The 21,806-nt window shown below is 42.7% G+C and overlaps 2 protein-coding genes across 4 annotated transcripts; one reads left to right on the top strand and one right to left on the bottom strand.

The window, feature by feature from the left end:
* The first annotated feature begins 922 nt into the window (after positions 1 to 922).
* On the top strand, positions 923 to 11,025 carry rps6kl1 (ribosomal protein S6 kinase-like 1). Of its 3 annotated transcripts, none has more exons than XM_050061412.1 (12): positions 923 to 1,026; positions 1,727 to 1,843; positions 2,004 to 2,177; positions 2,492 to 2,616; positions 3,470 to 3,562; positions 3,658 to 3,705; positions 5,859 to 5,991; positions 6,077 to 7,537; positions 7,622 to 7,711; positions 9,310 to 9,392; positions 9,524 to 9,619; positions 9,789 to 11,025. In XM_050061412.1, the coding sequence occupies exons 3-12, from the start codon at positions 2,042 to 2,044 to the stop codon at positions 9,897 to 9,899; spliced, it is 2,376 nt and encodes a 791-aa protein (XP_049917369.1). In that variant the 5' UTR covers positions 923 to 1,026; positions 1,727 to 1,843; positions 2,004 to 2,041; the 3' UTR covers positions 9,900 to 11,025. The 3 variants fall into 3 exon arrangements, with proteins under 3 accessions (XP_049917369.1, XP_049917370.1, XP_049917371.1); XM_050061413.1 differs by lacking the exon at positions 923 to 1,026 and adding an exon at positions 1,060 to 1,213; XM_050061414.1 differs by lacking the exons at positions 923 to 1,026; positions 1,727 to 1,843; positions 2,004 to 2,177 and adding an exon at positions 2,367 to 2,403.
* Positions 10,629 to 21,323, bottom strand: dlst (dihydrolipoamide S-succinyltransferase). Its single transcript, XM_050061415.1, has 15 exons — positions 21,180 to 21,323; positions 20,149 to 20,182; positions 20,000 to 20,039; positions 19,156 to 19,217; positions 18,973 to 19,047; positions 18,790 to 18,845; positions 18,262 to 18,370; positions 16,761 to 16,940; positions 16,506 to 16,591; positions 16,257 to 16,354; positions 13,328 to 13,458; positions 12,876 to 12,949; positions 12,689 to 12,772; positions 12,413 to 12,580; positions 10,629 to 11,333 (listed from the first exon to the last, which is right to left on the bottom strand). Exons 1-15 carry the CDS (start codon positions 21,240 to 21,242, stop codon positions 11,199 to 11,201), a joined length of 1,395 nt encoding a protein of 464 aa, XP_049917372.1. The 5' UTR covers positions 21,243 to 21,323; the 3' UTR covers positions 10,629 to 11,198.
* Positions 21,324 to 21,806: the final 483 nt, after the last annotated feature.

Raw genomic sequence — 21,806 nt, 5'->3', positions numbered from 1 at the left:
ATACAAATGATCTTCTTTACTGACTTTCTTAGCTATCTGTGTACTTTTGAACTGTACTTTTCATTTCTGAAATAAAATCAAAATTGAGCATTCAATTTTTTGTCCTGTTTTGTTTCAATTTTAGTAAAAGTCTACAAAATAAAGCATGACTGCACGAACATTTGAGTAGAAAAAGCATGGTTGCCTCACAGCAAAAGGGTTCCTGGTTCGAACCTGAGGTGAAAGGTTTGCATTCTCGGGTACTCCGGCTTCCTCCCACAGTCCAAAGACATGCAGGTTAGGTTAATTGGTGATTCTAACATTCTCAATGTAACACAGGGTGGGTAATTGATGTAAAAATGATCACTTTTTGGTTGGAGTATTCCTTTAAACTAAACCCGACCCCTCCCTTTCTGCTTTTTGGGTAAGGCTGCAGCATCTGATACATCTCAAGCCCCCCTCCTCTTCTGCCATCCTGCTCCATGCTGGAGCCTCCACCCCCTTTTGTAAGCCGGCCCTCCCTTGGGGTGGGGGGGTAACGACTCTCCTTTGTGCTGTGGCTGGAGCCTGGCTCCATCTGGTACTGAGCACCAAGACCCAGCAGATTATGGCTTCTGGGCAGGGTGATCCCTCCATTCACTGTGGATGGGAGACTTCAAAGCAATACTGCAATTCATAATCACTCTATAGATTGAGGACCTTTCATGTGGAATTTGTCAGCACTAAAAGCTGAACACAATCCATCATGGAAGTAGAAGTCAGAGTTGAAGAAGGCCTTCAGTCAGTGCACACAAAAACAATACTGTCTCTTTAAAGCGGCCAGCATCTGTCAGGATGAGAGAGGGGGAAGTGAGGGCCTTGTGTGAAATGGTACCCTGAAGTGACATCATGCTCAGCCAATCAGCAGCCTCGCCTGAGCTCTCTCCTCCTCCCCTGCTCCTGAGATGAGTGTGTTGAGGCTGCTGTAGTCACGGGCTGCTGCTGCTGCTCCCGCTGCTGATGCTGCTGCTGGGGTGGAGGGTCCAGGGCATGCTCGCCTCACATCAGGTACTGTGTGTGTGTGTATCTGTGCTCTGCGCTATTTGTTCATCTATGTATCATGGTGGGTTGCTACCTCCTTGGCTATGGAAGGGCATGTTGAGAAGATGATGATGAAGGAGACTGAAGATGGCTTTGTGTGTTTCATAACACTCCTTAGAGAGGATGTCGCCTCCATGGCTGTAGCCAGGATGGGGTGTGTATGTGTGTGATGTTTGTGTTTTAGTCTGTAGCAAAGAAATATTATATTTTACACCAGTGGGAGGTTTTCTAGTCAGCATTAGCCCTCCCATTGTACATGTGTGTAATGTAAAAGAAGATCAATCGCATAATATTTGATGGGGTTTTTTTTCATCTATGTCAGCAAATAATTTAATTGCCCCTTGGAAATAATCCACTTAATGTGATTGTGTAAGTGTGTCTGTAGATCACATGAGTGTGTCCACAGTGTGGCATATATTATTGGGATGATATACTAAGATTTAGGTGTCGACACTTTCCCCACTGTAATCTTTGGGTTGCCATGATCCTGTAGGGATACACGACCATCATTTACCTGAGACACACCACAGTGTGCCTCAGGGCTGTGAGTCATCTCACTGTCATCTTGCAAATCTGCTTCTTTCCATTCATCAGAAATAGTAGGCACAAGCCTGTGCTCACTTCCTGTACTGGTCCGGGGGTTAACTCTTTGTTTCCGCTGGCTCAGATAATCATGCTGTGCCGCAAAGACCTGAGCCTTGGAGTCACTGGGGGCAGACTCACACCCAGCCCAGTGACAACAGACAGAGATGTGTGCTGCTGTTGATAAGACAAGGAAGCAAAGGTGAGAACACTCTTTAAGAGCAGCCGTGTGGATCACTCACAACAGCTTTAGTTTCAGTTCTGTTTAAAGAGACAGCTTGCTCATACCTCTTCTCTCTGCCACGTCTAAATTAAGCCCCACTGAATCAACAGTGATGTCTAACTTTTTATGTTGTGCTCAGGCCCATCTGGTCCTCGACGGGTCCAAAACAAGGCAGCGATGGCAAAGAGAGATTACCTTGTGGAGGCGGCCAAGCAGATCCGCATGGCACTGGACAGCGAGGTCAATGAGGACTATGAGGCAGCTTTCAGTTACTACAAGAACGGGGTGGACTTGCTGCTTAACGGGGTTCAGTGTAAGTCAACGACATTTGGGCTTTTACACAAGTATACAAGGCTGTGTGATAATGAGGAATTCAAAGAGGCGTGTTTGCACGAGACATGTGATGGGAGCATGTGGACCAGAATAAAAACAGGAAGTCACAAACCAAAGGTTAAACACAGATTTCCTTACTGGTCAGACATTTCCCCCACAGTGTGAGTAGATAACCGTCTGGAGGCAAACCTCTGATAAAGGCTAAGGTTTAATAAGATCAGGGTCTTCATTCACACAGCTACAGTATTTTCCTTTGTTTTTACTGGTGCCTCACAGAGCTTTACTGTTTTACAGTGGACCCAAATAAGGATCGTAGGGAGGCTGTGAAGAGGAAGACGACTCAGTATCTAAAGAGAGCTGAAGAAATCTTCATAACACATCTGCAGGACAACCTAGGGAAGGGAAGCTCTCATTTGGGGGTAAGACAATCATCCTTTACTGTTACTTACGGAAAGCAAATCTTATTGTCACTCATTTGCTCTAAACAAGGGTGTACGTTTCATCCAACACTGGGGAGACACATACGAAATGGAGCGTTTGGGGTCCTCTCCCAGGAAATTTAAGCATCCAACACTTCATTTGCTGACTTCTGCTGAATATTTCTGCATCAATTTAAGGTGGAAATGTCTTTAAAAGCCCTGTGCAAGTTTCAGGTTTGTATTACGGAGACAAACGCACACATTCTAAATATTGAGGAGGACATGTCCCCTGCGTCCGTCTGCAATCTATGCCTATGGCTCTGAATGTACAGTGTATATAATTCCAGTATGGGCTTGAGGCATTTTTAGTGTTCATGTCAGTCTAATATTGGATAAGAACAGGGGAGCACGTCCTTTATTGCTTCTTACATTAGATGAAACACCCAGTGCCTGTCTGTCTCACACAAAGGCAAGGCAAGTTTATTTATAAAGCACATTTCAGCAACAAGGCAGTCCAAAGTTCTCTACAAAAAAACATCAGAAACATCCACACAAAATGCAAAAAACTCAACTCAAACTCATTGAAGCAAAAGACAATAGAAAATAAAAACAAGGTAAAAATAGAATAAGACAGGCATGAAATTCACAAATCAAAGTAGCTGTCCAGTATGAAATGAATACATTTTTGATTCAATAAAAGGCAGCAGGAAACAGAAAGGCATTTAGCCTTGAGTTGCAGCAGACCTGCACTTCTCTGGGAGCCTTATAAATCTCAAATACTGTGTGAAAATGTCTTGCTTGCAATTTGCTGTGTTGCTCTGTCGCTAACAGCCTCTGTGGCTTTCATCATCAGGGTTACAGCAGTCTGAGATTCCGTCCAATCAGACATTTGAGTTCGCCTGTGGAGGATCTGGAGATGTGTAAGGTGGTGGGAGTGACTGATAAGGTAAGACTGTAACACTTAACTGCTTTTGTGTCTCCATATCAGTGTCTGCTTTGTGTATTGACACCACTTGATGTTATTTTTTCTTTATTCCAAAGGTCCTGATTGTCCAGAGTATGGTCAATAAGGAGACATTTGTTGTAAAGGTGCGTATTTGGTTTCTTCTACAAGTATCACGCTACACTGAAGGAAAGCAGAGATGCAGTCCAGAGTATATGCTCTATCCTATAATACATTTAAATTAAAGACAGGTCCATTGATAGTGGAGATGTTGTGGGGGCTGTCGTCTGGCAGCGCGCCAGTCCTTGTATTGTGTGGCAGGCCAGTCGATGGGAGCTCTCTCCAGCCTGTCTTCCTGAGTATCATCCAGCATTGATCTGCCTGAAAGCTCTCACCCTTTTAGCCAGTGCAAGTGCACCTCAAATTTCAGTGACCAGAGAGACTTGGTAATTTCTAAAGGGGCAATCCAAGCAGACCATGCTTTATTTAATACTAATACCAAAGGGAAAGTTCGGATCTTTTAAAGTGGGGTTGTATGAGGTATTTATCCATAGTCAGTGTATTACCTATTGATGTCAGACAGCACACCCCCAGTTTGGAGAAGCAGGCAGGAGTCTGTCACAGAAACTAAGTAGTGTACTGCTGTGGACAGGGGCAGCAGCAAAACATATGTTAGCCACCTAAAATAAGTTTCCCCTAAAACATCAATATTATTTTAACTATCTGCTGTATTTACAATATTTTCTGACTGGGAACTGAAGCCGTTATATCGCTCTCATCAAAGCCAGACTCTATTGAGAAAAGAGTGATTTAACACCTCTGAACACAGGAGCTGCTGGTGTACTGCTGCCTTTGATCAGTTATTGTGTTTGTGTAACTGTGTGACTTTGGTGTGTGAAAAGGTTAGAATGGATTCACCAAAGTCACACAGTTAGGGCTCATTTATGCTCAACGTTAGATACAGAGACAAACAGAGCCTCCTGTCTATACTCTTTTACGCGTTTATTTCATCTGTATTTGTGCACATTTTCTGAGAGCTTACAGATACGGATGAAATGGAGCAGCTCCCCAGGAGGCAATGGAGATCATGGGGGCAGTGTGGCGTATTTCAAGCGAGATACAACCATAGGAGGTGATAATGAAATTAAAATAATGGCAGAACCGTAATATAATTGATTCTAAAAGAATTCTCCGTGCACATCAGCATGTATATAATGGCATACAGACTGCCGTCTACAGTGCTGTCTCCGTTTAAAGGCTCTATATTATGTCCTCCTTCACCGTCACCTCGTTTGTTGTTGTGTGAAAATTTTGACTCTGTCTTCTAGTGCCATTTATTGGCGGTATCTATGCCAGCATAAAGGACACATGGAGGTATGAGAGCAGTGATGTTTACAATGTTTAAAACAGACAAATTTATTTTCGTACCTAAAGGGAGTATAAATAAACTGTAGCACTGACTAACTGATTGAGGCAGTGGTAGACGAGCAACACTCATGTTCAGCAAGCCAAAATTTCTGGTCTTGTCAGTGGAGTCTGGTGGCTTTGACACAAGAACAGATGAGGAACTGAAGCCGTTAACTGCCTTCCTGTGGGAACGGGCTGCCTTAGAGCGGTAAAGCACATAATAAAACAGATGATTTGGTGTGGCTGATGATCCGGGGAGCTGAGTTCTGAATGATTTGAAGCCAGTTGATGAGTTTGGTGGGAAGGCCAGAGAGAAATACATTGCAGTAGTCAATATGAGATGTAACAAATGCGTGGACCAAGACTCCAGTGCTAGACTGGAGCAGCGATGGATGAGTCTGGAAATGTTGCAAAGGTGGAAGAAAGCTGTCCGGGTAATGTTTTTTATGTTTGGTTCGAGAAAGTGTGCAGTCCAGAATGACACCAAGACTCTTGACGTGGCTAGAGAAGCGTACAGGGAAGTTGTCAGTGATGATGTGTGGGACTTGGGTGATTTGGATTTTGGATAGGGTGTTTTTGGAGCCAATGAGCAGGGCCTCAACGTGGTGAAAATATTCTCAATATAGCGTACACTTAAACATATATCCATTTTTAAGGTGGCTAAAATACATTTAGCAGCTGCCCCTTCCACAGCAGTACATTGCTTATCCTCTGTGTCGGTATTCCTGCTGCTTCTCCAAACTGGTGATAGGCTGACAGATATCTACTGCATGTAATACAATGACTATGGAGAAGTACCCTATACTACCCCACTCAAAAAAAATCAGAATTATCCCTTTAATAAGTGTATTTTCTAAATAGATGAATCGTGTGTGTGTGTGTGTCTTTGCAGAGTCTGGTCAAGTCAAGCTGGGAGAGCAGGGACCAGCCAACCATCATTACTCAGGGGGTGCCATACATGGTTAAGTTGCTAAGATATTACGTCAGTGAGGATGCTGTGTACCTGCATCTTGAGCATATCAAAGGTGAGCTGTCACTGCTCTGTCCTGGATATTGAAGCTTGCACTTGCACCTTTGTCTGATCCAGTGTTTCTTCCTCTGTTGTCCCAGGTGGGAGGCTCTTCTCGAAGCTGCACAAGCTGAGGAACGAGAAGGCCAAGGAACACCCAGAATGCTTCACATCTGGCCAGCACAGCGTCAAGCTAAAGACCAGCCACACCTCACCCACAATCAGCACAGACTACCAGCACAACAGCAGAGAGAGCGCAGGAGTGATTCCACAGAAGTTAAGTGATGAGAGCCCGGACACTGACTTCTCCACCTCATGGAATGAGACTCAGCAGCGACTCGAGAGCTGCGGGACTCACTCCTACATCGAGGAGACGGGCTGTCTGCAGAACACGCGCTCCGCAGCGTCATTTTATACCAAGCTCGATCGACTAACTCTGAATTCAGGCCAGACGAGGACACAGGTCAACGCCCACATCCATCCACCAGCTCCTAGTTTGTGTTTGCACTCCAGTGAAACTCAGGAACAGCCTGCTCTCCCTCTCGCTTGCGCTCGTGTCAGTCAGGCTCTCGACGTCATGTCAGGACTCCATAAAAATAAAGCTGGAATGGGACTCACAGAGTGCAGCTCTGAGTTTGAAGCGGCTTGGAAAGCTGCCGATCCAGCATGTAACTGTGAGCAAGTGAACCCCTATGCAGTGACTGACAGTCATTTAAATAGCACACTAGGACAAACACCACCTCATACAAATCAGACCTCATCTATAAAAGCGGGATCGCCAAACAGTGAAAATAATGGTTTGAGCTCATCCCCTGCCATTTTGCATCTTCCTCTCCATTGCCAAACCCAGATCCGTGGCAGGGCATCATGGGATACCAATGGCTCTCACCAAGGATCTGTTTTAAGTGTTAACTCTTCAGATCTGGTTACAGACTTAAAGCAGGACAGCAGCCCCACCACAGAGGAGAGAAATGGAATGGTAGTCATCAGGAGCACAGACAGAGCAGTATTTTCTGACTATACAGACACAAGGATCACCTCAGATAGCTCCTGGCCTTCCCCCGCTTCCCTCTGCCACAGCATTGCAGCAAAACAGGGGGCACTTCCAGGGGTCTCCCTTGCCCTCTCAGGGGTGAAGCACAAAGGGGAAGCACATTCCAGTAAGACGAGAGAGGCTGTAGAGGAGGCCTGCGAATTGCGGAGCCCTGGAGAGAAGGTGGCATCTGGAAAAGAGCGATCATTTGGGAGCTGGTTCTCCTCAGGCCCTCATGCAGCCACTCCCCACAAGAGCGGAGAGGATGCGGATGCTCTCGTTAAATCAGAAGGCTCCGAGGGGCAGGGGGAAGACCAGATTATAGAGGTGGACGGCTGGTGCCACCTGCCTCGGATACCTGTGAAGCCCTCCAATACAACAGATAAGTCCATGCAGACGTGCTGGGGGCTTCCAGAGGCAGAGGTGCGTGTGTGGGGGGCTCAGATTCTGCTGGCTCTGGAGAGTCTGCATCAGCAAGGCATCCTGTGTCGGGACCTCAACCCTAGAAACGTTCTGCTAACGAGCAACGGTGAGTTCATGGAATACCTGTAAAGGACTGCATGTGGAAAACCACTATACTTTTTAATTTTGATCAAAAACAATGTTTTCACAGGGAAGGTGTGTTTGACTTTTTTCGGACAGTGGAGTGAGGTTCAGTCGGAGATCAGCACCAATGCCATGGAACAGATGTACTGTGCTCCAGGTAAACATTTGCATTACTGTTCAGCGGGGTCAAACGGTACAGATAACCGTGGTCAGAGGCCTAGGTGGGGCGGATGCAAAGGTCTACGGTTCCCCCCTAAATGGGATCAAGTACAATACTTTACTTTGCTTTATACATTTACACCAATTTATTATCATTAAAACACATTTTAATTGTCATCCAACACCAGATAAATAGCGTGCTCACTCAAAAGTCTCAAAGTGTAATTGGGTGCCGGTCCAAAATAACCCGACAGCACTCACTAATAAGTATAATACTTTTTAATAGTGAATTGCACAGCAGCAGTCGAATGGACGCGTTTCAGCTCCTAGAGACTTTTGAGTGAGCACGCCAAGTTTGCTGAAGACTTATCTCCATACACAACAGTACTGGCCAGCCGGCAGTGACCTCCCCAAGATGGCGGCGACGTTGAGGCTCAGTCGCCACAGGAATGAGTCATCTATGATTATATATATCTGTGGGTATGGCAGGCTGAAGCTGAACATGGTAAAAATCAAGCTAGGCAGACTAGCAAAAGTAAACAATCAAAACACTGTAGCAGCTCAGTTTTAAGCAAGGGGGCTAAATAATGCTCCAAAGTTAGGCTAAATTGTGGTGAGTGGTTTCCAATTGGATCAGCCACAGGGTCCAGATTTCTCCTTAGTCATTAGTCCAAAGTACAGTTTAAAAATACTCAGCATCATACTTGCATTTGGCCATGTGGTCGAGCTAGTCTGTTGTCTCTGTTAAGTAGCTGTCTGTTATTCACTCATTCTACAGCAGGAAACGGCACTTCAAAATAAAAGCTGTGTGCTGGATATTCACTGTATGTCATAATAAAGTGTGTTTTTTACAAACTTGACACATTCGCGAGTCACTTGCGGTCCATTCAGAATGGACCTGTGACCCACCAGTTGGGAACCACTGTTCTAAATGGTGTATTTAAACATTTCTGCATACCTGGGTCTCTAAACTGTCTTGGAATTGAATAAATTAACACATTATAAACACTGGATTTTGACATGGTGATAGATGAAGAGTGCATTTATTTGTTCACTCATGTTTTGATCTTGTGATTTAATGCCTTGCAATAAGACATTTGTTCTCTCCTCGTTTTGTTATTAGGTAAAAGGGGGAATATAACTGTGACAGAAAGAAAAAAGTTCTCTGTGTTTTCTCTGACCTTTATGCTTTGCCTTTATGCAAAACAGAGCATGGCCTGGATGGGTTTATAACACTGTATTTGGAAATGCTTGTTAAAGATTTAATCTCGGTCACTACAAGACTAATGGCCAAGAGCTTATTCAAAATTACCCATGTTTGTGTTAGGGCTAAGGGTGTGGATGAGGGGCCCCAATCTGGAAGATTTTGCTCCCCATTCTTAGTTCTTTATGGCTGGCCTGTTACTGTAAACTGAAACCAGTGGTTGTTCCTTTGTGTAAACTGCCACCTAGTGGTAAGATTAAGCTGGTTCAACTTACTCTGAAAAAAAGGTCAAGTACTGCACATTTTATGGGAATATAAAGACACTGAAACAAATGTGTTTGAAAAATGTTGTGCGTGAATACAACTAAACTCACCTCATTGTATGTTGGCAGAAATTGGAGGCGTGTCCAGGGTTACAGAGGCGTGTGACTGGTGGAGTCTCGGGTCTTTGCTGTTTGAGCTCCTAACAGGAATGGTAAGCAAGGACCCTATGAGCATGTTGAATCTTACAGAGTAAAGTCTGCATCTTTGTCATGTTGCATCATTCCTGCCAAGTATGACACTGGATCATGGCTTTCTCTCACACTCTGCTCACTGTGCCTCCAGCCACTGTGGCAGCTCCATCCTGCAGGAATCCACTCCCACACCCAGCTGCTCATCCCCAACCACCTGAGCGCTGCAGCTGCGTCTCTGCTCACTGAGGTCAGTTTGAAGGCTTGAAACACCCTCAGGGCCTGAATTCTAAATATTATGCTCAGTGTCATTAACTTGTGCGCGCACACACACACACACACACACACACACACACACACACACACAGGATGTGATTAAATCTTACAGTATCCCCACCCTCCATTATGCTGCTCCACAGCTGCTTCAGTTTGATGCCGGCTACCGCCTGGGCTCTGGAGGTGGAGGCGTGAGTGACATCAAGTGTCATCCCTTCTTCAGCGGTGTCTCGTGGAAAGCTCTGAGCTGCTAGCAGGTGCAGCTGCTTCCACTCTGATCCCTCGGTCCTGCACTGGAATTGAAGTTGAACACTGAATCCTGGCGTGGCCAAAAAGGATGCAGCACCAGATCCCTGGTTTCCTTTGAGTTTTGTGCTTCCCAAAGAAAAATGACAATAAAAACTGAAACTTGAACAAAAGTGGTGACCCATGACCCTTCAAAACATGGAACAAATGGATTTATTTTGACTTCTGAGACTCAGATATGATGGGAATTTTAGCTTTGATGCAATTTTGGTGTATTTAAATTTTATATGATCACCACGCATGTAACCTGACACCACATTAGACTAAATTCTGACAATTACAAATGTTAAGGTTGTCTGCCATTAAAAAACTGTAAAAAATTAGGCAATAAATTATACATTTTTTTCTAGCCCTGACATTTTACTCACTGTTTTGCGGCCTTTGTGTGTCATAATTGCTCACTAGGCTATGCATGGCCCCAATGAGGAAATCCAAAGCCATTCCAAATTGATCACTGTGGGGTGGGGCTTTTTATTTTGAGGTTGTAAGACTTTTTCATCTTAACCAATATACAGACAGGTGACACATTAAAGGAAAAACCTGAATAAATGACACCTCAGTGAGAGTTGCTACTGCGCACTACATGTGGATGAACTACTAACTATGCCCCAGATGTTTTAAATTTAGCCACCCAGACTGTCTATGTAATAGGACAAAAAAAAAACCCAAACAAAAACTACAGTCGAGTAATGTAGCTTTTATTGTTTAAAACTTTCTTTTTTTTTTTCTTAAATAGTCTTTCTTACACAGCATAGAGAGAATTTTCCTCATTTGTGTGAAACAGATGGCATAAATTCTCAGTTTGGACATTTCAGAACATAGTGTTTCTTGGTTTCTGGCCCAATATGTTCATTCATTGTTCTTCTCTCAACCAAAATCATGAAATTACACTACGCACTTTATCTATATTTGTCATTCATCTCTCAAAAGGTTGAAAGTGTTTTCAGTTGTATGTAGAAAATGACATATGGCGCATGTGAGTAATAGAGTATCCTTTTTTTGATCTAGACCAGCACCACAGAAACCCCAGACCCTAACACTTCTTCGTAACGTCACCAAACCTTTTATCACTGCCATCCTTAAAAATGTCCATCGCACAACTCAACTGTTCCCCAAAAATCCTCTTTCCTCTCTAGTTAACCAATACAACAATACATTAACTGCAGTTACGATAATGTTCATCAGGTGAGTACAGCCACTGTTTGTGTAGGGTGGTTTGTTTGGTTGGGCCTGGAGTTCACAAGGATTTACATGTCAAGGAGCAGCACCCTGGGGTCCTCCACCACCGACTTGATCTTGCGCAGGAAGGTGACGGCCTCTCTTCCATCGATCAAACGATGGTCGTACGTCAGGGCAACATACATCATGGGACGGATCTCAACCTAAACAAGGGAAAAGGAGTCAATGCATGTAAGAATAGAAACCACTGATTTAACAAACCAAACCCATTTTTTAAACTAAAAACAACTAAAATCGCTTTTCATTTTATAAACTAAACCTTTGCTAAGTCCCACCCATTGAACGCAGACTGGCTAATCATAGCATAATATCGGCCAGGGTCAAGGGTCTGACAACTACACCACTGTGCTCCATTTAGTCTCATGCAATCATTTCAGATTTTCTTCATCTTTAGGTTAGTTTTGTGGATGTCAAGCTGAACGCTATGCCTGGGGAACATCGTGTAATAGTGATACAACCTGTTCCAAAACCAAGAACAAACCCTGAAAAGTGTAGGGTTGGCTTGCTAGCTACTGAGGGTATAGCCTACTCAATGTACACATGCAGCTAGTTTTTTAATGGCTATAGCAGTGAATAAAAACCCACCCTGCTGTACAGGAACCAGTGGAAGGAAGCAGGGAAACTGCTGATATTCAACCAGCTGTGTGTCATTGCAGTGTGCGCAGATGAACAGTGTTTTGCTTCCCCGGGAGCTCCCCACATTTCCACCAGTAGAGGTCCAGCGGCTGGGGGCATAGGGGGAAGCCAAACACCGTTCATCTGCACACACTGCGATGTCACACAGCTGGTTCAATATCAGCAAAGTCTCCCTTTATATTCATTGTCTTCTGTGGCGATCAGCAGTGATGTGGTGGTTCACTTTTACACTGTGATCTGTAGCCTATAGTTCGGCTTTAGCTTCTAACTATCTTTGTCTTTCTAACCTGTTGTTGCTGCTGAGTCAGTTTGACATCCTGGATATATCCTTCAAACACAGACTGTAGACCCCTCTGTCTGCTTCTCTCTGGAATCACTGTTTCATTTTTCCAAAAATATGATAATATTTCTTCAGGGAGTGCAGTTAGTTAGTGTGGGCTCCATGCTTACTCTGACAGCTTGACTGTCCACCACAAAGGGGCGGGGCTTAGTGAAGAGTCAATTCATTTTCCATATGTGACCATTATAATGCTAAATATGTTGTCTTATTTTGTGTACTTGAATATTCAATATTGAGGAAACAAACCTTGCCACTGACTGCCACAGGCCTGTCGAAGATGCCATGCATGCCTAAAATAGCAGACTGTGGTGGATTGATTATAGGTGTGCCGAACATGGACCCAAACACACCACCGTTGCTGATGGTGAAGGTTCCTCCATCCATATCCTCAACAGCCAGCTCATTCTTACGGGCCTACGAACACACATCCACAATTATGAACCTTTCACAACAAGTAAGAATCAAAAACTATAACAAAGACATTACTTCAAATGTGTCTTAATATGCAATGTAAAATATTACCTTTTCTCCCAACGCATTGATGGCCTTCTCAATATCAGCAAAATTCATTCCCTCTACGCTTCGGATTACAGGAACCACCAGACCCTGAGAGAGAAGAGACATGACTGAATTTTCTGCCCTTCACATTACAGAGGAGTGGCTATCAAGTACTTACACTAACCATTACAATATAATGCACTTGTCTCACCTTTGGTGTGGCCACAGCCACACTGATGTCAACGTAGTCCCTGTACACAATCTCTTTGGTTGTGTCATCAATTACTGAAAACATAAAGAAAGCAAGAAGACTTTACACAGGAGAAATACGCATGCAAGTTAAAACTGTAAATAACACCCACATTTCCACCAAAACTAATTTCCTTTTCACTTGTTCCATTTTTTCTTACCCACGGAAGGTGATACCCACAGACTATTTATTCAGACCCCCCGCTTCACTATGGTCTATCTAAATAGGTCAGGGTGGTTTTAAGGCAGTAAATAAGTCAGTGTTGGTTTTGAGGTCTGGCAGTGAAGTGTACTGAAACTTAAATCGTTTCTTCACCACACAAATGTGCAGTGACTTGTACCCGTACATGCAAAGGCATAGTCACCCTGAGACCACAAAGTGAGGTTTCTCAGTCTTTCAGGTTAAATCTATACCGGCATTGACAGCAGGTTGGTCAGTCAGAGCGTAGGCAGCAGCCTTCACAAATGCAGACATGAAACCCAACTTGATGTTGTGCTTTTTCAGGAAGACGTCTTTGTAAGTCTTCCTCATCTCTGTGATGTTGCTGCGGGGAAACAGAAAAATAATGCATACATCAACCAACAATTTAGCCTGAAAGCTGACACAGAATTGAATACACATTAATCTTAAAAAAAAATGGAGGGCACTGAGGTGCTTATTGTAGAAGTTACTTAAGAATTACTTTAAGGAAATGGACTTTATCATAAAAATTCATAGATATCTGTGACTCTGAATCTGAAATTCAATGTGCGCTTACTAGACTATAGCTTTGGACAGATGAACTGAGCTGGTTACCGCATTGTCGTACAGCAACACAACAAATTTGTATGAGTTCATTCATATATGATGTTCATCAAAACTGGGCATGTATTAGGTAGAATAAGACAATATGGTTTTTGCTTGAAACAGGTCATCACGCATTTAAATGTAAACTTTAACATCTGTATTGTGTAGGATTTTCTTATCTCTCTCAATCATCACTTGTGACCCACTAGAAGCAGGGTTCCCACTCATTTTTAACAATTCATTTTCAAAGCTTTTCCATTACTTTTTCACAATAGTTTTCACCATTTCCATGACTTTATTTAAGTAGTTTAAAATGGGTAGGCCTGTTTAGCTACATTTAACGGGCGCTTCCCAGGCATTTGCAGAGAAGTAAACAGCTATCACTCATCATTCCTACTGCCAACCAGCTGCATATGCCAGTCGACCAGACTGGTACAGGTACTTCACAAAACATCAAGGCCACGCCCCTCTCGGGCAGATAGAAAACTGAAGATGTTTTAGATGTCAATGCATATTAGCATGTGTTTGGATTATAATTTTGACAAGTCTGCATGCATTTATTTCTTGTTAAATACGTTTGTTTTATGGACATGTCTAAATTGTTCTGAGACTTTGCCTGAACTTAAACTTAGACAACACCTTAATAAATTAAGGTTGATTGATGCATGTCTCTTTAGTCCTCCCCCATGCAAGTGGATCATTGACCCAACACACTGGTCTTGCTTATCGGGACATCTACCTCCATGTATAGCTTGTCTATGTGTATCGTGTGATACTAGTGATGTTTCAACTGTCACACAGCTCAACATTAGATTTTAAATTAATATTACAAGGAACATATTTCGCTTAACATTAGATATGTTTCAGGATTTTTAATAAACATATTATACATATTAGCCAGAACAATGTGTATTCAAAACTTTTCCAAAACATTCTGTTAATTCGAAAAAGTTTCCAGGACTGGAAAACAGTTTTCAGATTTCATAACTTTGCAGGAATTTCACAAATGTGGGAATCCTGTAGAAGTGACTAACAGTGTATTTTGCAGCAGAGATTCTGCTCTCTGCCTGTTTTTTTTTCCTTCTAATTTTGCTGTGTTCAGGAAGTTCCTGGGCAAAGAGGAAGCTATGACAATTGTGGACACAGCATTGAAAAAGACACAAATACAGTGAGGCGAAACGTCAAGCAGAAAAAGCTGGAGTTGGCTATCACTTTTGCTGGCAAGACCATTTACAAACAGCAGCCGACAATTCCTGCATAGTATACTTTTACTAAAGATAAACAGGAACAGATACTAGAAACTCATTGAAAACAGTTTTCAAATATTGTTGACCATGTTATGAAAGACACAGGTCATAACTCTAACATCATTTTCAAGGGAAAACAAACTATGCCTTTATATCGAATGCTGTCACAGATTGTGGTGAATTCAGGCTATTGAAATTGGCCCGCTAATCGTTTCATCATTGCTCATTTTTCTCATGTATCTCTCTTTTTAATTGTTTGTTTTCCTGTCTCTAACCCTGTTGAAGCTCTAGGGTTTCTCCCCTAACATAATTAGCCCCTCCCAAGACACAGACTCTCCGAGAAAGGAGAGAAGAAGCGATAAAAATCTTCACTTTCTAGAGCCTGTAAATCTTATTGGGCTGTCATAAAAGCCCATATCGGTTGAGGCTGCTCTTCCACTCAGAGCGCAGGTCTCTGTGGGCCCCTACAGATGCTCCAGCCTCCTGCTCTGACTAGCTCCTTCGGCTCCAGATGAGCCCTAGCATGGGAAGTCTTCCTCCAGACCGTCAATGTCAATCTAATTAGGATACATAGAAAACCCTGAATAGCCGAAAGCTGACACCACACATTTGCGGGGAAAAGAAATCCTCAAAGTGTCCTCTTCAGCACAGGGGGCAAGTGCAGACAATAACATTTCCTTGTAAATTAATAAAACCTGTTTTAACAATTCTTATCTTCGTTTTAGATGGCATTACGACCAAATATTTACATTCCAGTGTTTAAGAGGATATCAGGTTTCAAAAAGCTTTTCCTATTGGGCAGATTCCAATCTATAACCATTTGTGCAAGTGTTTTTCTGGCTTTTAACACGGATATACATACAGTATGTATACTGTATACATACTGCCTACACTCTATAAGGAAGTGCTGTTACGATACTGGAATTTCTAACTTAAATACAAGACTTATAAAAAAGTTAAAATTTTTATTAAAAGGCAAATATACCAAGGGCATAACACGACAACAATGGCTTTTCTTTTCTTGCTTAGTAGCAGAGAACAGCAGAATGACTGTAGCAATCATTAACAATAAGAGACAGACAGGAAGTACGGCAGGCACCAGTGTTTGAATACCGAAACAGTTTCAAATATTCAGAATAAATATGTATCAATGAATTCATATTTTTGACAAATGCAGCTATAAGGTCTGATGTTTCCTTCAAAGTCTTCAGTTTGTATGTGGTAATGCAGCGGGGCACATTTCACATTTAATATCAAAAATAGGACTGACGGCTCAACGATGTAGGTCAACTAATTTAGAGTTTCCTACCTCATGTCGACCTCATTAAACGTAGTCAACATAGCGCAGGTGTTTTGGGCTTCCTTCAGTCTCTGGGCAATTCTCAGTCTCATGCGGTTCATCTTAACCTAAAACAAAAAACGAGAATAAGCAGAATTAGCAGATTCAGTAAAGAGTTCCCAACCCTTTACCCCGCTCTACTAGACCATTAAGCAAATCTAAAAGCCATCAGATACTCCCAAATGTGATTTAGGTGTTTTGGTGATTTCTGCACTTTACCCTGCTCTCTGTCCTGGCTGCCTTAGCCCCTCCCTCAGCTTGAGCCGCTGGTGCAGCTGGAGCGGCGCTGGGCTTGATGGCTGAAACTATGAGAAAGACACGATGAAGCAGTTAGTATCTCTAGACATCAGTTTAGTGGGACTGGTGAAAGCCACTGCCTTCAATGATTAATCATGTAAGCTAGAGGTCAAGAGCACAGATGTCAAGCAAAACAGTTCTCACATGACACAGACCGTCTGTCTCATGACATCTAACCTGGTTTGGTGTCCATAGCATGTGCTGGCACAGGTGGCACAGGGGGCATAGTGGTGGGAATGGGGCCCACAGCTGAGGGAGGAGGGGGGGGGGGAGGAGGAGCAGCAGCAGAAGGTGGTGGAGGGGCTGCAGCGGCCGGCGCCTCGGCTTTTGGAGCTTCTGCAGCTTTGGGAGCACCAGCTAAAAGACACAGAGGTGAACAGTTAGGATAAGACAGCCTTTGAATATTATCTTGAAGGGACAGCTCACCCTACATAAAAAATACATATTTTACCACTTACCTGTAGAGCTAATTATCATTCTAGATTGTTTAGGTGTGAGTTGCAGAGTATTGGAGATATTGGCCGTAGAGATGTCTGCCTGAGCAGTTTCATGCTGAAATTAATTTCTTTCGACTGCACTACACCTGCCAACTGTATCACAGCGAAGAAGAAAGCATGCATCTACTGCCAGCTCACCTAGCATCATTGAGCTAGCTAATGTTAGCACTCAGCGGAGGAGGACGCCATTATGTTTTCATAACGCACTGTCACAAGCACAAGCCTCTCCTCTATGAGTCTATGCATGCTTCGTTCTGCATGGTGATACAGTTGTCGGGTGTAGTTCAGTAGAAGAAAGTAGTTGCTAGGTCATGTAACCAGTGAGTAACCAGGTCATGACTTTCGGAAACAGATATTGCTGTTGAGTTTTTCAAATGTAATTTTTTGCCCTTTAGGGGCACACAGCGTTTTTCTTCACCATATAAGCAGTGGCAGGGCACTGGGGAACACTTAATAAAAATGAACACTCCAAGCACTTTTTTGAATGACATGCTATGTGTGGGTTTTGTTTCTATGACAACGATTTCTTGACACTAAAATGAGCTAGACGGCTAATGTAACGCTGCGTTTACAGAGGGTTGACTACACAGATAACAAATAGCTTATAACACATACGGTATAAAAGCACAGCACCCACAAGAAGCATTTAGTGTCCGTCCAATCTACTCAAATGCTTTTCTGTCTTTGTTGTAATAGTTTCTGACTGACATATCATAAAGTAGCTAAAGGAGTGGTAGTGACATCACCAGCTCACCAGCGCCTTTCTGAAAGGTTCAGAGATTTTCAACTAGAAGAGCAAGAAGCTGCTGCATGGAGGAGAAAAAAACAAAACAAAACAGAGCACTCTGAAAAAAAGAGGCTAGGTGCAGCGCTTTTTCTCTAAGCAGCCAACAACTGAAAAAATATGTTGGCCCTCGGAATAAAATGTTATGTGGACACAGACCCTAATGCACCAAAAGCTGGGTGCCATCTAGTTCCATTATATGTAAGAGAAGGCAGACATCTTTATCGCCGATATCTCCAACACTCAGCAGATCACACCAAAACTATCTAGATTAATAAATAGCATTACAGGTAAGAGGAAAAAATATAGATTTTAAAGGTTGGGGTTAACTGGCACTTAAATACTAATTTATTTCAATATTGCAACATTTTCAATGAAAAAATCAAATACTTCAGACCTCCTTTTCGAAGCTTAAAGAGTGGAGTTCCTCCCTCAACCTTCCCTCCATCAGGAACCAAAAGTTCCTCAATCACTCCAGCAGCAGGAGAGGGAACCTGCACTGATGTCTAATGGCAAGGAAAAAAGGTCAGAGAGTCAAAATAATGCAAGTTTCAGAAGTGTATGTGAATAGTTCTAGGATATTTTCTAAAGAGTATATATGTTGCCATTTCAATGTAATGACTGCAGGCATTTATGTAAGTGTAAACTCAACTATCATCACAGGGTCAATGTCTTTGTTACAGTTTTATGAGATATTACTGAAAAATATTCACAGTCTGGGGAAAATGTTCTTGTCTTCACACCACAACCAACAAATATGAAGTTTTAAAGGGTAAAGTTGAAAGCTATTTTGGGAAAAGGACAACATGCACAAATACTTTGATTTATGTTACGCCACAAACTTTGAGGGCTTTCACTTTTGTGAGCAAAGCCTCTGAACTACCAGCAATCACAAGCATGGTGAATTTGTATGACTTAGTTTTACCTTGTCAGTCTCAATTTCGCACACCACCTCATCTTCTGAGACGGTGTCTCCAACAGCTGTAGGGGGAAAGCTTTATTTTAGCATTTCACTGCAAACTGGCAATCATTTGTTTAGTCTGGTTGTGATTTGGCTGATATCTGTAGCAGAAGCGCATTATGTTTGTTACATAATAAACGGAGTTACCTTTCTCCCACCTCACGTCCCCCTCTGTGACAGATTCTGCAAACGCAGGGGTCTTAACTGTGACAACTTCATCTCCTGGAGAGCAAAGACAATTCAAAGGAGATGCATTTACTCCATCAAATAGTGGTTGTGCTTCATATTGAGATAAGTGTAGAAATAAATGGCATGAAGGCTCAAACATACTGTAGGCTGCAGACGTCCTAAAGTACTGGATTTGGAAGACGCTGGACCGGGGATTGGATTTTCTGAAGAAAAAACAACCCAGAAATTTGTTTTAAAAAATCAGACAAGTAATAAAAATCTCCCAAAGTACTTCAATTTATCATCCAAGAGTGCAAAAAAAATGCTGATTTAGATTTGGCTTGAGTGTATGGAACAGCACATGTTATATACTGATAATTGGCAACTAGGTTCATGACGGTGCATGGATGGAAAAGCTATGACACTTTTACGCATTTTCCACAAAATTAGTGCTATCTAGACAACCACCCCACATTTCCACCAGTTTTGCCTGGAGCCCTTATAATCAAGGATGTGTCATCAGCAGAGTGTGTTGCAGGGAAATAACACAGTACACTGTTTACCTGCAAACTTTTGTTCTGTCATTATAAATACTTGTTTTATCCCCAAAAAAACAAGCATGCACCAACTATTAATGAGGCCACTGCACTTTCTTTTATGTGTGACGATCTCTCACTTGACTTCTTCATCCCTTCTTTCCAACCTGTAGGATATGACACGCCCACTGATGTCATCACAGTTTACACTACAGGTCAGGAAAAACCTGCTATTGTCTGGTTCCAGCTGAGAACAAACTTTTTGGGTTCGGAACCAAATTATATTTGGTTAAAATGCTCTGAGCAGTTCAAAAGTAGGTGTAAATACTGGAACTGAACCAGTTTGATTTAAGTGGATGAGGGGTATTAGTGTGCCAGCCTTGACAACTGAGAGGGTGTACCTAAATTTTGACAGTAAAGTGGCTTGTGTTTTCAAATAGTTCAGTGTTTTTAGGAGTTCATGGACTTACACATTGTTGTTCAAAGTAATAGAGTGGCTAGTCGATAGAGCTGTAAGAAAATAGACAAGGGCAAAGTGTTAATAAGTTCTTGCTGCAGGACAGTCCTAAAGCAATGACAGGGATTTTACACTTCATGCTTGAAATATGAGCACACATACCTGCCGTGGCCCGACGAGCTAATGCATTATTCCCCTGTGACAAGATACAGTTACGCGTTACAAAATGTCTGCAACTTTTTACATGTTAAATACTGTGAAGACAAAAAACTCTACAAGGTTTCACAAGCATAACATGTCTGGGAAATGTGGACTCATTAGTTGGATAACAATGTCATCGAGGTCAATAACTTGTGTTGTGTCTAGCTGTGATAATATTCAACAGTTGGGGTCGTAAATAAACAGCCGTGTAGCCAACAACAGGAAGACATGTCAGTGCTGCCGGTCAAAGGTCACTTCTATGCGCTTGAAGATGACCTTTGACATAATCAATAAATTAATCTGGCAAACGGGTGGCTTGAGTTTTCGCATTGGAATAGCACCAGCAAATGTTTAAAATACATTTTATCTGAGCAGCTACTCAAGCAGCTGCACAACAGCTCAATAATCTACTACTAATCTCACTGACATACTTATATAGACACTAACCAGGACTTTACTGACATTTGACTTTTCCTGTGAGCTTCAAATGCAGCGACTGGAAGTTACACTCTAAATCTAAAAAACATTTACGTAATACTTCTGTTAAGTTTGCTAAACTGGGCGTTTTCGCACATAAACCATAGTTTGACCTCAGCTTGACAGCTAAAAGCGCAAGCAAGCCAACCCATTCATTTAGCTTAACTTAGTACAGCTAGCTTGCTAGCTACCATAATATTGGACAAGTTTGTGCTAACTGAATATGGACAAGCTACTTCCTGTTGGGGTCAAACACCTTAAATGTTCATTTAAAGACTAAACACAGAGAAGCTGCTTCAAGCTTTACTACTGACAGCAGCAAAGCTCTGTGGAGTAAAGTGTCATACTGTCCTTGGCTTACAATGTTACGGCCTGACCGTGGCCTAGAGCTAATGCTAACGCTAGCTCTGTTAGCGCCGGACACACACAGAAGCTGCGCCTTCGCCCGCAGCCAAAGACAGCGAGGAGACCTGTCGCGAGTGGCAACCGTGACGGTTTATTTGCTTGTCGCCTACCTGGCGGATGGCAGAGAGGGAACGGCCGAAATTCCTGGTGAGACACCGGGAATGGGATAACATGGTGGCTGTGTGACAGCAGCCTGTCAGCGGAAGGGAACTCCGGTCACACCGACGAGCAAGAAGCGAGGAAGTAGTGTGGGATAAACCAAGTGCTCTGAGTGGAGGGGGGGCGGGGGGAGTCCTCACAGTGGTCCCCTCTGACCTTTACACCACTGAAACTACTGGCCACTGAGAAATAATCTACAAATACCATGTCAACAACCACACTTACAAATAGCCTACAGGTAACAATGTAATAACAGAGAATGTAATAGAATATAAATAAGATAAGATGATAAGATTAGATTAGATTAGATAAGATAACTTTGAGTATGTCATTGCTGTTAAAGTTACTGTTAAATATACTGCAGACTCATAAAATATGGAGAAAATATTTGTTTTAATAAATTAAATAGCTTATATAACTTGTGTAGGCTACTTAAGTGTCACACCTGCCTTCATTGTGTTTAATCTTCCACTGCTGGGCCGCCAGTTGGCCCTTGGATACAAATAAAATCATTTGCTGATTACAGATTGGCAACAGAGCATTTCATATTATTTTATGTAGGTCTACATCCAAGGGCT

The sequence above is a fragment of the Epinephelus moara genome, chromosome 14 (genome assembly GCF_006386435.1).
Source record: "Epinephelus moara isolate mb chromosome 14, YSFRI_EMoa_1.0, whole genome shotgun sequence".
NCBI classification, from domain to species: domain Eukaryota; kingdom Metazoa; phylum Chordata; class Actinopteri; order Perciformes; family Serranidae; genus Epinephelus; species Epinephelus moara.
Note: the sequence above shows the minus strand (reverse complement) of the source record. Positions and strands in the feature narration are given on the sequence as shown.

Excerpts from the sequence above, each read along its gene's own strand:
- rps6kl1 (XM_050061412.1), top strand. The coding sequence starts at position 2,042 with ATGGCAAAGAGAGATTACCTTGTGGAGGCGGCCAAGCAGATCCGCATG. Across the intron at positions 2,617-3,469 it reads AGGGAAGCTCTCATTTGGGG|GGTTACAGCAGTCTGAGATT; the intron begins GTAAGACAATCA and ends TTTCATCATCAG. Across the intron at positions 7,712-9,309 it reads ACAGATGTACTGTGCTCCAG|AAATTGGAGGCGTGTCCAGG; the intron begins GTAAACATTTGC and ends GTATGTTGGCAG.
- dlst (XM_050061415.1), bottom strand. The coding sequence starts at position 21,242 with ATGTTATCCCATTCCCGGTGTCTCACCAGGAATTTCGGCCGTTCCCTC. Across the intron at positions 18,846-18,972 it reads GGACGTGAGGTGGGAGAAAG|CTGTTGGAGACACCGTCTCA; the intron begins GTAACTCCGTTT and ends TTCCCCCTACAG. Across the intron at positions 11,334-12,412 it reads CTGTGGCAGTCAGTGGCAAG|GTTGAGATCCGTCCCATGAT; the intron begins GTTTGTTTCCTC and ends TCCCTTGTTTAG.